This window comes from Mobula birostris, chromosome 27 (genome assembly GCF_030028105.1).
Source record: "Mobula birostris isolate sMobBir1 chromosome 27, sMobBir1.hap1, whole genome shotgun sequence".
In the NCBI taxonomy this organism is placed as follows: Eukaryota; Metazoa; Chordata; class Chondrichthyes; order Myliobatiformes; family Myliobatidae; genus Mobula; species Mobula birostris.
The window spans coordinates 943826-958301 of NC_092396.1; the positions used below are offsets into that span (position 1 = coordinate 943826).

At 41.0% G+C, this 14476-nt stretch overlaps 1 protein-coding gene across 3 annotated transcripts in view; it reads left to right on the top strand.

Annotated features, from left to right (window-relative positions):
• The window catches only part of LOC140188764 (guanine nucleotide-binding protein G(I)/G(S)/G(T) subunit beta-1), a 108196-nt gene that overhangs the window by 85971 nt on the left and 7749 nt on the right, over positions 1 to 14476 (top strand). For 2 of the 3 annotated variants that reach the window (XM_072245386.1, XM_072245384.1), the window contains 4 exons: positions 4137 to 4203; positions 6147 to 6348; positions 9118 to 9334; positions 10676 to 10786. In XM_072245386.1, coding sequence (XP_072101487.1) covers positions 4137 to 4203; positions 6147 to 6348; positions 9118 to 9334; positions 10676 to 10782 — 593 coding nt within the window. In that variant the 3' untranslated portion in view covers positions 10783 to 10786. Of the gene's footprint in view, positions 1 to 4136; positions 4204 to 6146; positions 6349 to 9117; positions 9335 to 10675; positions 10791 to 14476 lie in introns of all 3 variants that reach the window. The other variant, XM_072245385.1, reaches the window with a different exon arrangement.

The following is a 14476-nucleotide window of genomic DNA, read 5'->3' on the forward strand; positions in this document are numbered from 1 at the left end:
AGCTGGATAACGCAAAGAGGGATGACAGTTCTTCTTATAAAGTTCAGCCATCACTTTCCAATAGTTAATTCTTTCTGCGTAAACCTCTGGGGCAAAATCTTCGATTACATGAATCTCTACTCCATTATAAATTAGCTTCCCCTGCTTCCTAGAAACCACTCCTATCCATGTACTTCTATCCTTGTATTTGCCTTGTGCTGTATATGACTGTTGATACTGTGTTTTGCATCTTGGCTCCATAGGAAAACGGTTTCATTTGGCTGTATTCATGTACAGTTGAATGGCAATTAAATTTCAACTTGAACTTATCCACAAACAACAGGAATTCTGCAGATGCTGGAAATTCAAGCAACACACATCAAAGTTGCTGGTGAACGCAGCAGGCCAGGCAGCATCTGTAGGAAGAGGTGCAGTTGACGTTTCAGGCCGAGACCCTTCGTCAGGACTAACTGAAGGAAGAGTCCTTCTTCCTTCGGTTAGTCCTGACGAAGGGTCTCGGCCTGAAACGTCGACTGCACCTCTTCCTACAGATGCTGCCTGGCCTGCTGCGTTCACCAGCAACTTTGATGTGTGTTGCTTGAACTTATCCAGATGGCTTTTAAATGTTGCTAATGTGCCTGCCTCAACCATTATTTCTGGCAACTCATCTTTGAACACAAGCACACACAGCTGATTCTATGTAAAAACCGTTCACTCTGAGCACAGTGTAGTGCTTAATGACAGCAGTCTCCTGCCCCAAATAAGCAGCTACCACAATTAAATGATGGCCCAATTAACTGACATCCATTGTATTTGGATGTGGAAAGGCAACAAGTAACCAGGGAAATCCACAGTCAGGGAAGAACATGCAAGCTTCACACAGCATCAGAAGTCGAGATATGATGTACGTATTATTATTGGCTGGGTGCTCCAAACATGAAGTGTAGACCCAGTGAGATTGCATCTGCTGTAGACCTATTGTGGTGGTTGGCAAATTGTAGTGAGTCCAGGTCCTTACTCAGGCAGGAGTTAATTCTAGCCATTGCCAAACTCTCAAAGCACTTCATCGCAGTAGATGCAAGTGCAACTTACAGTAGTCATTGAGGCAGTTCACCCTACTCTTGTGCACTGGTATGATTAATACCCTTTTGAAGTAGATGGGGACCCTTTGACTGCAGCAATGAGAGATTGAAGATGTCCGTGAACACTGTGCCAGTTGGTTAGCACATGTTTTCAGTGCCCTGCCAGGTACACCATTAGACATCAGTCTCTGAGACAGATATCACAGCATCACCAGATCCTGTGGGAATTCACATACAAGTAATTGTATTCGCCCTATCAGAGCATGCATAGAAGCGAGTTGAGGTATCAGTGCTATTTAACATAAAGCATAGAGCATTATAAATATAGCGCATAGAACAAAAGGTAAAGATAACAGGTGTAGGAACCTTTTCAAGAGAGTTTGAGGCTGTGGTTAAGAAAACATAAGCAGGTATAGGCAGGGAGGAACAAATGAGGTTTACTTACGTAGTATAAGAAATGCAAGAGCACACTGAAGAAAGAAATCAGGAAGGCTGAAAGAAGGTATGAAGTTGCTCTAGCAGACAAGTTGAAGAAGAATCCCAAGGGATTCTACAGATATGTTAAAAACAAAGGGTCTGCAAGGGCAAAATTGGTCTTCTGGAAGATCAGAATGGTAATCTATACATAGAGCCAAAGGTGACTGGGGAGACCTTGGAATTGTTTTTTTTTTGCCTCTGTATTTACTCAGGAGACGGAGTCTATAAAAGTGGGGCAAAGCAGCAGCAAGGTCATGGACCCTATGCAGATTAGAGGAGGTGTTTGCTGTCTTGAGGCAAATTAGGGTAAATAAATCCCCAGGGCCTGACACAATGTTCCCATGGACCTGATGGGAGACAAGTGCAGAAATAGCAAGTGCCCAGGCAAAAGTATTTAAATCATCGTTGGAGATAGGTGAGGTATTGGAGGATAGCTAATGTTCCGTTGTTTAAGAAAGGCTCTAAAAGTAAACCAGAAAATTATAGGCTGGTGAGCCTGACAGCAATAGTGGGAAAATTATTGGAAGATATTCTAAGGGACCTGATAAGTTTTTGGATAGACATGGATAGTATGGCTTTGTGCGTGGGGTGTTATGTCTAACCAATCTTAAGAGTTTTTTGAGGAAGTTACCAGGAAAGTTGATGAAGACAAGGCAGTGAATGTTGTCTACATTGACTTTAGTGAGGCATTTGACATGGTCCCACATGGGAGGTTAGTCAAGAAAATTCAGTTGCTCGGCATTTGAGATGAGGGATAAACCAGAGCCTGGTAGTAGATGGTTGCCTCGCTTAGTGGAGGCCTGTGACTAGTGGAGTGTCACAGGGATCGGTGTTAGTTCCATTGTTGTTTGTCATCTATATCAATGATGTGGATGATAATGTGGTTAACTGGATCAGCAAATTTGCAAATTTTGCCAAGATTGGTGGTGTAGTGGACAGCAAGCAAGACTATTAGAGCTTACAGTGGGATCTGGACCAGCTAGAAAAAAGGGTTAAAGAATAACAGATAGAACTTAATGCAGGCAAGTGCGAAGTGTTGCACTTTGGTAGGATCAACCAGGTTAGGTCTTCCACAATGAATAGTAGAGCACTGGGGGGTTCTGTAGAACAAAAAGGTCTGGAAATACAGATCCATAATTCCTTGAAAGTGGCATCACAGGTAAAAAGGGTCGTAAAGCTTTTGGCACATTGGCCTTCATAAATCAAAGTATTGAAAGCAGGAGGTGGGAAGTTACAAAGTTGTATAATATGGTGAGACCTAATTTGGAGTATTGTGTCACATACCTACAGAAAAGATGTAAATAAGGTTGAAAGGGTACAGAGAAAATTTTACAAGGATTTTGCTGGGACTGGAGGACCTGAGTTATAAGAAAAGATTGAATGGGTTAGGATTTTATTCTTTGGAATGTAGAAGATTGAGGGGAGATTTGATAGAGGTATACAAAATCATGAGAGGTATAGATAGGGTAAATGCAAGCAGGCTTTTTCCACTGAATTGGGTAGTACAACAACTATAGCTCGTGGATTAAGGGTGAAAGGTGAAAAGGTTTTAAAGGGAACATGAGGGGAAATTTCACTCGAGGGTCATGAGAGAGTGGAAGGAGCTGCCAATGGAAGTGGTGCATGGAAGCTCGATTTCATTGTTTAATTAAAGTTTGGATAGGTACATATATGCTAGGGCGATGGGAATAGGCAGTTTAAATGGTTTGGTGTGGACTAGATTGAATGTTGGTCCTGTTTCTGTGCTGTATTTTTCTATGACTATTACAGCACAGTACAGACTTGCAGTCCACCATGGCGTGCCGACCTTTTAACCTACTCCAGGATCAATCTTAGCTCTTCCCTACCATATAGCCCTCCATTTTTTCTATCATGTGCTGCTTGGTTTTATCTTACAGGAAGTAATAGCATGCAAACCTGTCACAACTTATGTGTATCTGACTGTGTCTCTAGTTTCACACGGAATTGACTTTTTGGTCTCACAATGGCCTTCTGTAGGTACTTCAACTGCTTGTAGATTACTGTATCGCCAGTTTTGAATGCCAGAGATCTAGCTCTTAGCAGACTGAAACTGCTGGTTCATCCAGGACTTATTTGTATTATGCGTATTGCAGCATCACTGTACACTAATTTATCGTTTAAAGACTGCAATAGCAGATATGTTAGAGATAAATGCAAACTGGTATCTTTCAAGATTGTTAATGACATTTCCTGTACACAGGTGTGACAAGAACAAAATAATTGTTACTCCGGATATGATGTAGCACAAAAAAATCACACAATAAGATAAATAACAATAAAAAAACAGAATAAATATAAATAAGATGGCGTATATACGCTTACTGTATGTCCACAAAGTGACACTAGGCACAGGAGGTGATTCTGACAGGAAATGATAAAGTAGTGGTGGTTGGGGGTGAGATGAGTTGATGGGTGGAGGTGTGATTGGCCATACATAGTGAAAGTAACTACTTTTGAGTCTGGTGGTCCTGATATGGTTGCTGTGTAGTGTCCTCTCTGATGTAAGTGGAACAAATAGACCATGTATGTCCTTTCACTTTATTGACTTCTCCTTTAATTTTTTTTCACTGATTACAGGTTACCTGTCCTGTTGCCGCTTCCTGGACGACAACCAAATTGTGACCAGTTCAGGAGACACCACTTGGTAAGTGTTGAAACCACATAGACTATCCTGCTGATTACATTCATCTTTTATGTCTATTTTGTCAAATAGGCAACTTGTTTTCCTCAATATTCAGTTTTGCAGCAACTTGCTTGAAAGTAAGCATATTCAATACCGTATGCATTTTGTGTGCATTGAAAAGTTACTAAGAATGTCCTTAAAGAGCAAAACGATTAGAGTAAACATTTACACTTACGGGCTGTGTTATTCATGTTTCAGAATTGAAATTTTAATTTCAAAGTTCAAAGTAAATTTATTATCAAAGTTCATATGTCACCATATGCTACCCTGAGATTAATTTTCTTGCAGGCATTCACAGTAGATAGAAAAAACATAATAGAAGCAAGGCCACACCAAACAGTTCAGACAAACAATGCAAATCTAAAATGAAAGGAAAAAAATAATAAGCAATAAATATTGACATCATGAAATGAAAGAGTCCTAGAAAGTGAATCCATTGGTTTTGGTTGTGGGAACAGTTTTGGGGTGATTGAAGTTATCCCCTTTGGTCAGGAGCCTGCTGGTTGAGGTGTAATAACTGGTCCTGAATCTTGTGGTTTGGGTCCTGAGGCTCTCGTACCTCCTTTCAGGTGGCAGCAATGAGAAGAGAGCATGGCCTGGATGGTAGCAGTCCTTGATGGTGGATGCTGCTTTCCTGTGACAGTGCTCCATATAAATGAGCTCATTGGCGGCGAGTGTACTCTATTTTTAAGTACAGGTGCACAATCCCTCATCTGAAATCCTTGGGGCCAGTTGCATTTCAGAATTCAGGATTTTTCAGATTTCAGACACCCCCCCCCCCCCCAATACCAAAAAACACATATACTCAAGTTCTTTATTTAACCTGCCTCAGTGCAGTGGAGTTTTGGACCCCGCGGTGCTCCAAACCTGCATACATCCTTCCATATACTTTAAATCATCTCTAGATTACTTATAATACCTAATACAATGTAAATGCTATGTAAATAATTGTTATACTGTATTGTTTAGGGAATAATGACAAGAAATTTTATTTCCAACAAAAACATTCAATAAAACAAAAATATACAGCTTCAAACAAACCGAATCAAACACATGGTAAATGACTTATTGGAATAAATGCAGAACGTCACTATCACTATAAAATTTCAGTAATTTGTCTTTGTTTATTTAAATCATATGCAGTGGTAGTTCCGACACTATTTTCTTCAGTAAATCGCCGCACAGACACACCACGATCAAGCTTCTGCAATAACTCCACTTTCTGCGTTATTGATTGAGAAAAAGAGAAGGAATCTTCTCTTTGTTACTCATAGGGGTGTCTGCAGCTCTTATTGACATTTTCATAGTGAAATTAAACAAAATCAACAGCGAACACAAAATATCATCGAACAGCAAATGCACATGTAATCAGTACGAGGGCAGAGCCACAACTGACGTCTGGCAGCCTCTGCTAGTGCTGCCACGTCACACCTGAGTGACGTCAGCTGTTGGCGAAAAAAACTTCAGTTTTCAGAGCTTTTTGGATTTCAGAATTTCGGATAAAGGAATGTGCACCCATATTTCAATTCAAGGGCATTGGTGTTTCAATACCAGGCTGTGATGTGGCCAGTCAATATACTCTCCACCTCACATCTTATTAAAATCTTGTCAAATCTTTGCAAACCTCAAAGTACTTGTGTGTTGGACCCAGGGCAGATCCTCTGAAAGGAAAACACTGAGGAATTAAAAATCGCTGACCCTTCACCTCTGATCCCCTGATGAGGACTGAATCATAGGCCTCCTTAATTTGATTATCCTAATCAGTACTGGAGTTAAAAATCCGTGCAGATTTAAATACATCTTAATTTTCTGATTTCTCTAAATATATTGGAAAGCAGGGTTGATGAAATATTTTTACAGTTATTGTGAGATCTGAAATATTTTCTTCCATTTTCTTTTTCTAGTGCTCTGTGGGATATTGAAACTGGGCAGCAAACAACCACGTTCACTGGCCATACTGGTGATGTCATGAGCCTTTCTCTTGCCCCTGATACAAGACTCTTTGTCTCTGGTGCTTGTGATGCCTCAGGCAAACTTTGGGACATTCGAGAAGGCATGTGCCGACAGACCTTCACTGGACATGAGTCTGATATAAACGCCATTTGTGTAAGTATATCTTTTTCAGTGAATAAAAATAAGGCGCAGAAAATTAGTGACTCTCTGTGTGCAGCTCTGATGGGAATCATCAAATATTCCCATTTAGGAATACTACAGCTCAATTTATATATATATATATTCACACACTGTAATTTAGTTTTTATGCTATTATGTATTGCAGTGTACTGCTGTTGCATTAGCAACAAATTTCATGACATATGCCATTGGTATTAAACCTGATTCTGATGTGATTCATTTAAGTTTGACTGCAGTACTGCTGTCTTTCCATCACGGGACAATGAGTTTTGGAAGAAAAAGCTCTTGGAGGGAGGGCACAAAAGCAAACCCACTTTCTGGCATTCAGACAAAAGTAAACAATAAGATATAGAAGCAGTATTAGACCATTTGGCCCATCAAGTCAGCTCTGCCACTTCATCATGACTGATGCAATTTTCTTTCAGTCCCAATCTCCTGCCTTCTCTCCATATCCCTTCATGCCCTGACCAATCAGAAATCTATCAACATCTGCCTTAAATATACGTAAAAATTTGGCCTCCACAGCTGCCTGTGGCAAAGAATTCCAGATTCACCATCCCCTGGCTAAAGAAATTCCCCTTTATTCCCATTCTAAAAGGATACTCCTCTATTCTGAGGCTGTGTCCTCCGGTCTTAGACTCTCCCACCATAGGAATCATCTTCTCCACATCCACTCTATCAAGGCTTTTCACTATTTAATAGCTTTCAGTGAGGTCACCCCTCATTCTTCTGAATTTGAGTGAATGTCATCACATGCCCATCATATGACAAGTCATTCAAACCTGTAATAATTTTTTGAACATCCTTTGAACCCTCTTCAGTTTCAGCACATCCTTCCTAAAATAAGGGGCCCAGACCTGCTCACAATATTCCAAATGAGGCCTCACCAGTGCTTTACAAAGCTTCAACATTACATCCTTGCTTTTATATTCTAGTTCTCTTGAAATGAATGCTAACATTGCATTTGCCTTCCTCACCACCAACTCAGTCTGAGAATTCTGCACAGGGACGCCCAAGTCCCTTTGCAGTTCAGTTTTTTTTGTATTTTCTCTCCGTTTAGAAAATAGCCCTTTCATTTCTTCTACCAAAGTGCATAACCGTACACTTCCTGACACTCTATTCTTCTGCCATTTCTTTGCCCATTCTCCTAATATGTCTGTCCTTCTGCAGCTTCTCTACTTCCTCAAAACTACCTGCACCTCCAGCTATCTTCATATTGTCTGCAAACTTTTCAGCAAAGCCATCAATTCCAACATCCAAATCATTGACATATAACTTAAAAAGGATCAGTTCCAACAGAGACCCCCTGTGAAACACCACTAGTCACTGGCAGCCAGTCAGAAAAGGCTTCCCTTATTTCCACATTCTACCTCCTGTCAATCAGCCACTGCTTTATCCATGCTAGAATCTTTCCTATAATGCCAAGCTGCCACATGTGACACCTTGTCAAAAGCCTTCTGAAAATCCGAGTACACTAATCAACGGATTCTCCTTTGTCTATCCTGTTTATTAGTATGTCAAAGAATTCCAACACATTTGTCAAGCAAAATTTTCCCTTGAGGAAACCATGCTGACTTTGGCATATTTTGTCATATGTCTCCAAATACCCTGAGACCTCATCCTTGATAATTGACTCCTACGTCTTCCCAACCACTGAGGTCAGACTTACTGGCCTATAGTTTCCTTTCTTCTGCTTCTCTCTTTTTGAAGAGTGGAGTGACATTTGCAAATTTCCAGTCTTCTGGAACCATTACAGAAACTAGTGATTCTTGAAAGATCAGTACTAATGCCTCCACAATCTCTTGAGCCACCTCTTTCAGAACCCTGGGGTGTACACCATCTGGTCCTGGTGACTTATATACCTTAAGACCTTCCAGTTTCCCACAACCTTCTCTCTAGTTATGGTAACTGGAGAATTGGGACAAGTCCTGGAAGTTTCTGTCATGATGCTTTGCATCAAAGTTTAAAATTGTATGGACATTACTGGAAAGTTTCACCTTAATGCTCCTGGTTGCTAGAATGAAGGCTTGTCTGTTTTCCTTGTGTGAGGTCCCTGACAAGCAGGAGAGACTGCTTCCCCACAATCTGCACCTTGACATTCAAAATAATATTTCATCTTCAGTCAACTTCCTCAGAAAAACCTTGTAGCTTGAATTGAGCAGTTTGTTGGTCAGCTGTCAGGTAGAACAGAAACATTGAGTCCTTTTGATCATTGTAAGGTGCCTTCCTCTTAAGTGGCACCCGTGGACCAGTTCAAGAGGATAGGAACACAGAAATCCCAAATAAGGGAATCCGAATAAGGTTTAATATCACTGGCATTTGTCGTGAATTTTGTTGTTTTACAGCTACAATACAGTGCAATACATAACAAAACTATAAATTACAATAAAAATGTATAAAAATAACTAGTGCAAAAGAAGAAAAAAGAGGTAGTATTTTTCATATAGATACTGATGCGAAACTTCTGAAAGTTTATAAAGAACTGTTCAATGCCTGTGACCATTTTCGAGTTTAATGTCTGTCTTTTGAATATGTTAAACCAAGGAACATACAGGAACCTGTGAAACAATGAAGATTTATCATTGCCAAAATCGTTAAATTACCAGACTGCTTTGTGAGTAGGTTGCTATCAATTTACATTTTACCCATGAGTACAGTTGAGAAGGACTTCATTGGTCGTAAAGTGTAGGCTGTCTAGAGGCTGTGAATGGTGCTATATAAATGCAAGTCTCTTCCTTTCAGTTCTTCCCTAATGGAAATGCATTTGCAACTGGTTCGGATGATGCCACCTGCAGGCTGTTTGATCTGCGTGCTGATCAGGAGCTGATGGTCTATTCCCACGACAACATCATCTGTGGCATTACATCTGTGGCATTCTCCAAGAGTGGTCGTCTCCTGTTAGCTGGCTACGATGACTTCAATTGCAATGTTTGGGATACTCTGAAAGCAGACCGTGCTGGTATTTGTTTCATACTATTGTCATTTTATCCTTTTGGTTATGTGATTCCAGTTAATTGGGACACATTGGGAACAGTACAATTTTGCCCAATTAGCTCGTTTCATGGAAGCAGTTAAAAAGGTATTTTTAAAAAAAAATCTATCTTTTAACTGAATAATAAATTATGTATTTAAATAAAATACAGAACAAATTAGAACACTACAATACTGTTATAGTATTATAAACCTGTATTGGTTCCTAATAGTTATCAATGGGGGAATTCATCCAGCGTTTGCTACCGTATTCTTTTGACTGGAAATGAACAAAAAAAAAGAAACAAGTGCAAACACCTATTACAGAAAATGGGCTGCCTTCATACAATGTTTTTGATGGTTGCATCCTCAATCTTTATTTTCATTGTAACATTCAAGATGATTGTCAGTGCCTTCAAATTTATTGTTTTGTTTTCATTTCTGGCATCTCCAAGCATAAATGCTTGAAACTGCAGTGAGCAAAATATTTCTAAATTGTCTTACTACTTATTTCTCACCAACTATCCATGGCAAAAATTGCAGTGCTTTGAACACTATACGTGCAACGGATGCTATCTAAAAGTTGTTTGTTCTAAGCATAGTTTAGTGTCTACTCACCAGACAATTGCACGCAACTGAGAAACTGTTCAGCAACGGCGTCCTGCCCCAATTGAGCCGGCATTGTGTCCCAAATAAGTGAAGTGAATCCTGCCTATTTTCTTGATTAGCAGTTGTTCTTCAGAAGTTGTCCGGTATAAGCGGCTGCTCTAATTAATCAATACCCAATTAACTGGAATCCATTGTATTTACTAGTGGATATCTGAATTTGAAATTGTTCTATTTCCTAGACTTTTTTTTGATCATTTTTGAAAATAGCATTAAAATTGTTAGCAACACAGACAAAATGAGGGAGTAACTTAGCAGGCCAGACAGCATCTATGGAAAAGTGTATTCGACGTTACGGGCCAAGACCATTCAGCAGGACAGAAGGGCTCAGTGTTGACTAGTCTTTTCATATATGCTGCCTAGACTGCTGAGTTCCTCCAGCATTTTGTATGTGTTGCTTGGATTTCCAGCATCTGTAAATTTTCTCTTGTTTGTGATTACAATTGTTAGCACTTAAGTTTTCAATGTGCATGTAAAATAGCAAATGTGATGGTTTTATTAAATGTCAACAGAGGCCCAAATCTTCATAATATTTGATTCATATTTTGCAAGCTTTCAGTATTTCGTTTAGTGCCAATTCTCCTTGCTGTTGCTTTCCTTGCTAATCAAGAGCCAGGTACAGTTTGTAGGTCCGTAATGAAGTGTTTACCTTGCTGTGTTTCAGGTGTTCTGGCTGGCCATGATAACCGTGTGAGCTGCCTGGGCGTTACTGACGATGGCATGGCAGTTGCAACAGGATCCTGGGATAGTTTCCTGAAGATCTGGAACTAGACCTGTAGGTTGGTTTGTCAGCCATGCCTTAAACTACCACTTGTGTCACTTTCTCTGCAGTGGCGGAGGATGGGGGGGTAATTTCAAAGGAGATGTGAGCGGCAAGTTTTTTTTTCACACTGTCAGTGCCTAGGATGTGCTGCCTGGGTGGCGGTAGAGGTACAGTGGCATGCAAAAGTTTGGGCACCCTGGTCAAAATTTCTGTTACTGTGAATAGCTAAGCGAGTAAAAGAGGAATTGATTTCCAAAAGGCATAAAGTTAAAGATGACACATTTCTTTAATATTTTAAGCAAGAAAACTTTTTATTTCCATCTTTTACAGTTTCAAAATAACAAAAAAGGAAAAGGGCCTGAAGCAAAAGTTTGGGCACCCTGCATGGCAGTACTTAGTAACACCCCCTTTGGCAAGCATCACGGCTTGTAAACACTTTTTATAGCCAGCTAAGAGTCTTTCAATTCTTGTTTGGGGATTCTTCCTTGCAAAAGACTTCTAGTTCTGTGAGATTCTTGGGCTGTCTTGCATGCACTGCTCTTTTGAGGTCTATCCACAGATTCTCGATGATGTTTAGGTCAGGGAACTGTGAGGGCCATGGCAAAACCTCCAGCTTGCGCCTCTAGAGGTAGTCCATTGTGGATTTTGAGGTGTGTTCAGGTTCATTATCCAGTTGTAGAAGCCATCCTCTTTTCATCTTCAGCTTTTTTACAGACTGTGTGATGTTTGCTTCCAGAATTTGCTGGTATTTAATTGAATTCATTCTTCCCTCTACCAGTAAATGTTCCCCGTGCTACTGGCTGCAGCACAAGCCCAAAGCATGATGGATCCACTCCCGTGCTTAACAGTTGGAGAGGTGTTCTTTTCATGAAATTCTGCACCCTTTTTTCTCCAAACATACCTTTTCTCATTGTGGCCAAAAAATTCTATTCAAAAGGTTCAAAGGAACATCTAAACAAGCCTGATGCATTTTAGAAACAAGTCCTGTGGATTGATGAAGTTAAAATAGAACTTTTTGGCCGCAATGAGCAAAGGAAGAATGGACGAAAATCCCCCAAACAAGAATTGAAAGACTCTTAGCTGGCTATAAAAAACATTTACAGGCTGTGATACTTGCCAAAGCGGGTGTTACTAAGTACTGCCATGCAGGGTGCCCAAACTTTTGCTTTGGTCCCTTTTCCTTTTTTGTTATTTTGAAACTGTAAAAGATGGAAATAAAAATTTTCTTGCTTAAGTATTAAAGAAATGTGTCATCTTTAACTTCAGGCCTTTTGGAGATCAGTTCATCTTTTACTCGCTTGCATGCCACTGTAGATGCAAGGGGGATTTTTAAGAAACATTGAGATAGGCACACAATGTGAGGAAACTGGAAGGATGTAGACATTGTGTAGGCAGAAGAGATTAGTTGGCCATTTGATTGGCGTTAGGGAATTGGAGCCAGGAGCTGGATGACCTGCGGATCATTCGAGAGAATGAGGCGATTATAGATCGTAGCTACAGGGAGGTAGTTACGCCAAAGGAGCAGAGGACAGGAAATTGGGTCACTGTCAGGCGAGGGAAGAGGAAAGGGCAGGCAGAGCAGGGTTCCCCTGTGGCCATTCCCCTCAACAACAAGTATACCGCATTGGATACTGTTGGGGGGGGTGACTTACCTGGGACTAGCTGCAGTAGCCGGATCTCTGGCACTGAGTCTGGATCTGCAGTGCAGAAGGGAGGGGGGAAAAAGAGAGCGGTAGTGATAGGGGACTCGATAGTTAGAGGTGCAGATAGAAGGTTCTGTGGTTGTGACAGAGAATCCAGGATGGTTTGTTGCCTCCCAGGCGCCAGGGTCAAGGATGTCTCTGATCAATTGCGTAACATTCTGAAGTGGGAGGGTGACCAGCCAGATGTGGTGCACATTGGTACCAATGACATAGCAAGGAAGAGTGAAGAGGTCCTGGACAGTGAATATAGAGAGCTTGGTAGGAAGTTGAAAAGCAGGACCTCAAGGGTGGTAATCTCAGGATTGCTACCTGTGCTAGGTGCCAGTGAGGGTAGGAATAGGATGCTCTGGAGGAGGAACAAGTGGCTGAGGAACTGGTGTAGGGGGCAAGGTTTCAGATTTCAGGATCATTGGGACCTCTTCTGGGGCAGGTGGGACCTGTACAAGAGAGACGGGTTACACTTGAACCACAGGGGGGCCAATATCCTTTCAGGGAGGTTTGTTAGTGCTATTGGGGAGGCTTTAAACTAGATTTGTAGGGGGATGGGAACCAGAGTGCCAGAGCTGACAGTGTGGCTGGGGTGAAAATAAATGATGTTGAAAGTTTAAGCAAATCCACTGATAGAAAGGTTGTGAGTGGTGGTAAAAATCTTCTGAGGTGTATATATTTCAATGCCAGGAGTATTGCGGGGAAGGCGGATGAGTTGAGGGCGTGGATTGACACGTGGAATTATGATGCAGCAATTAGTGAAACTTGGCTACAGGAGGGGCAGGACTGGCAGCTTAATATTCCAGGGTTCCGATGTGTCAGATGTGATCGAGGCAGAGGAATGAAAGGTGGGGGAGTAGCATTGCTTGTTAGGGAAAATATTACAGCAGTGCTCAGGCAGGACAGATTAGAGGGCTTGTCTACTGAGTCCTTATGGGTGGAGCTGAGAAACAGGAAAGGTATGGCCACATTAGTGGGATTGTATTACAGACCACCCAATAGTCAACGAGACTTGGAAGAGCAAATCTGCAGAGAGATAGCAGGCAACTGCAGGAAACATAAAGTTGTGGTGGTAGGGGATTTTAATTTTCCATACATTGATTGGGACTCCCATACTGTTAGGGGTCTAGATGGTTTAGAGTTTGTAAAATGTGTTCAGGAAAGTTTTCTAAATCAATATATAGAGGGACCAACTAGAGGGGATGCAATATTGGATCTCCTGTTAGGTAAGGAATTAGGGCAAGTGACAGAAGTCTGTGTAGGGGAGCACTTTGGTTCCAGTGATCATAACACCATTAGTTTCAATTTGATCATGGACAAGGATAGATCTGGTCCTAGGGTTGAGGTTCTGAACTGGAAGAAGGCCAAATCTGAAGAAATGAGAAAGGATCTAAAAAGCGTGGATTGGGACAGGTTGTTCTCTGGCAAAGATGTGATTGGTAGGTGGGAAGCCTTCAAAGGGGAAATTTTGAGAGTGCAGAGTTTGTATGTTCCTGTCAGGATTAAAGGCAAATTGAATAGGAATAAGGAACCTTGGTTCTCAAGGGATATTGCAACTCTGATAAAGAAGAAGAGGGAGTTGTATGAAATGTATAGGAAATGGGGTAAATCAGGTGCTTGAGGAGTATAAGAAGTGCAAGAAAATACTTAAGAAAGAAATCAGGAGGGCTAAAAGAAGACATGAGGTTGCCTTGGCAGTCAAAGTGAAGGATAATCCAAAGAGCTTTTACAAGTATTTTAAGAGCAAAAGGATTGTAAGGGATAAAATTGGTCCTCTTGAAGATCAGAGTGGTCGGCTTTGTGCGGAACCAAAGGAAATGGGGGAGATCTTAAATAGGTTTTTTGCGTCTGTATTTACCAAGGAAGCTGGCATGAAATCTATGGAATTGAGGGAATCAAGTAGTGAGACCATGGAAACTGTACAGATTGAAAAGGAGGAGGTGCTTGCTGTCTTGAAGAAAATTAAAGTGGATAAATCCCCGGGACCTGACAGAGTGTTCCCTCGGACCTT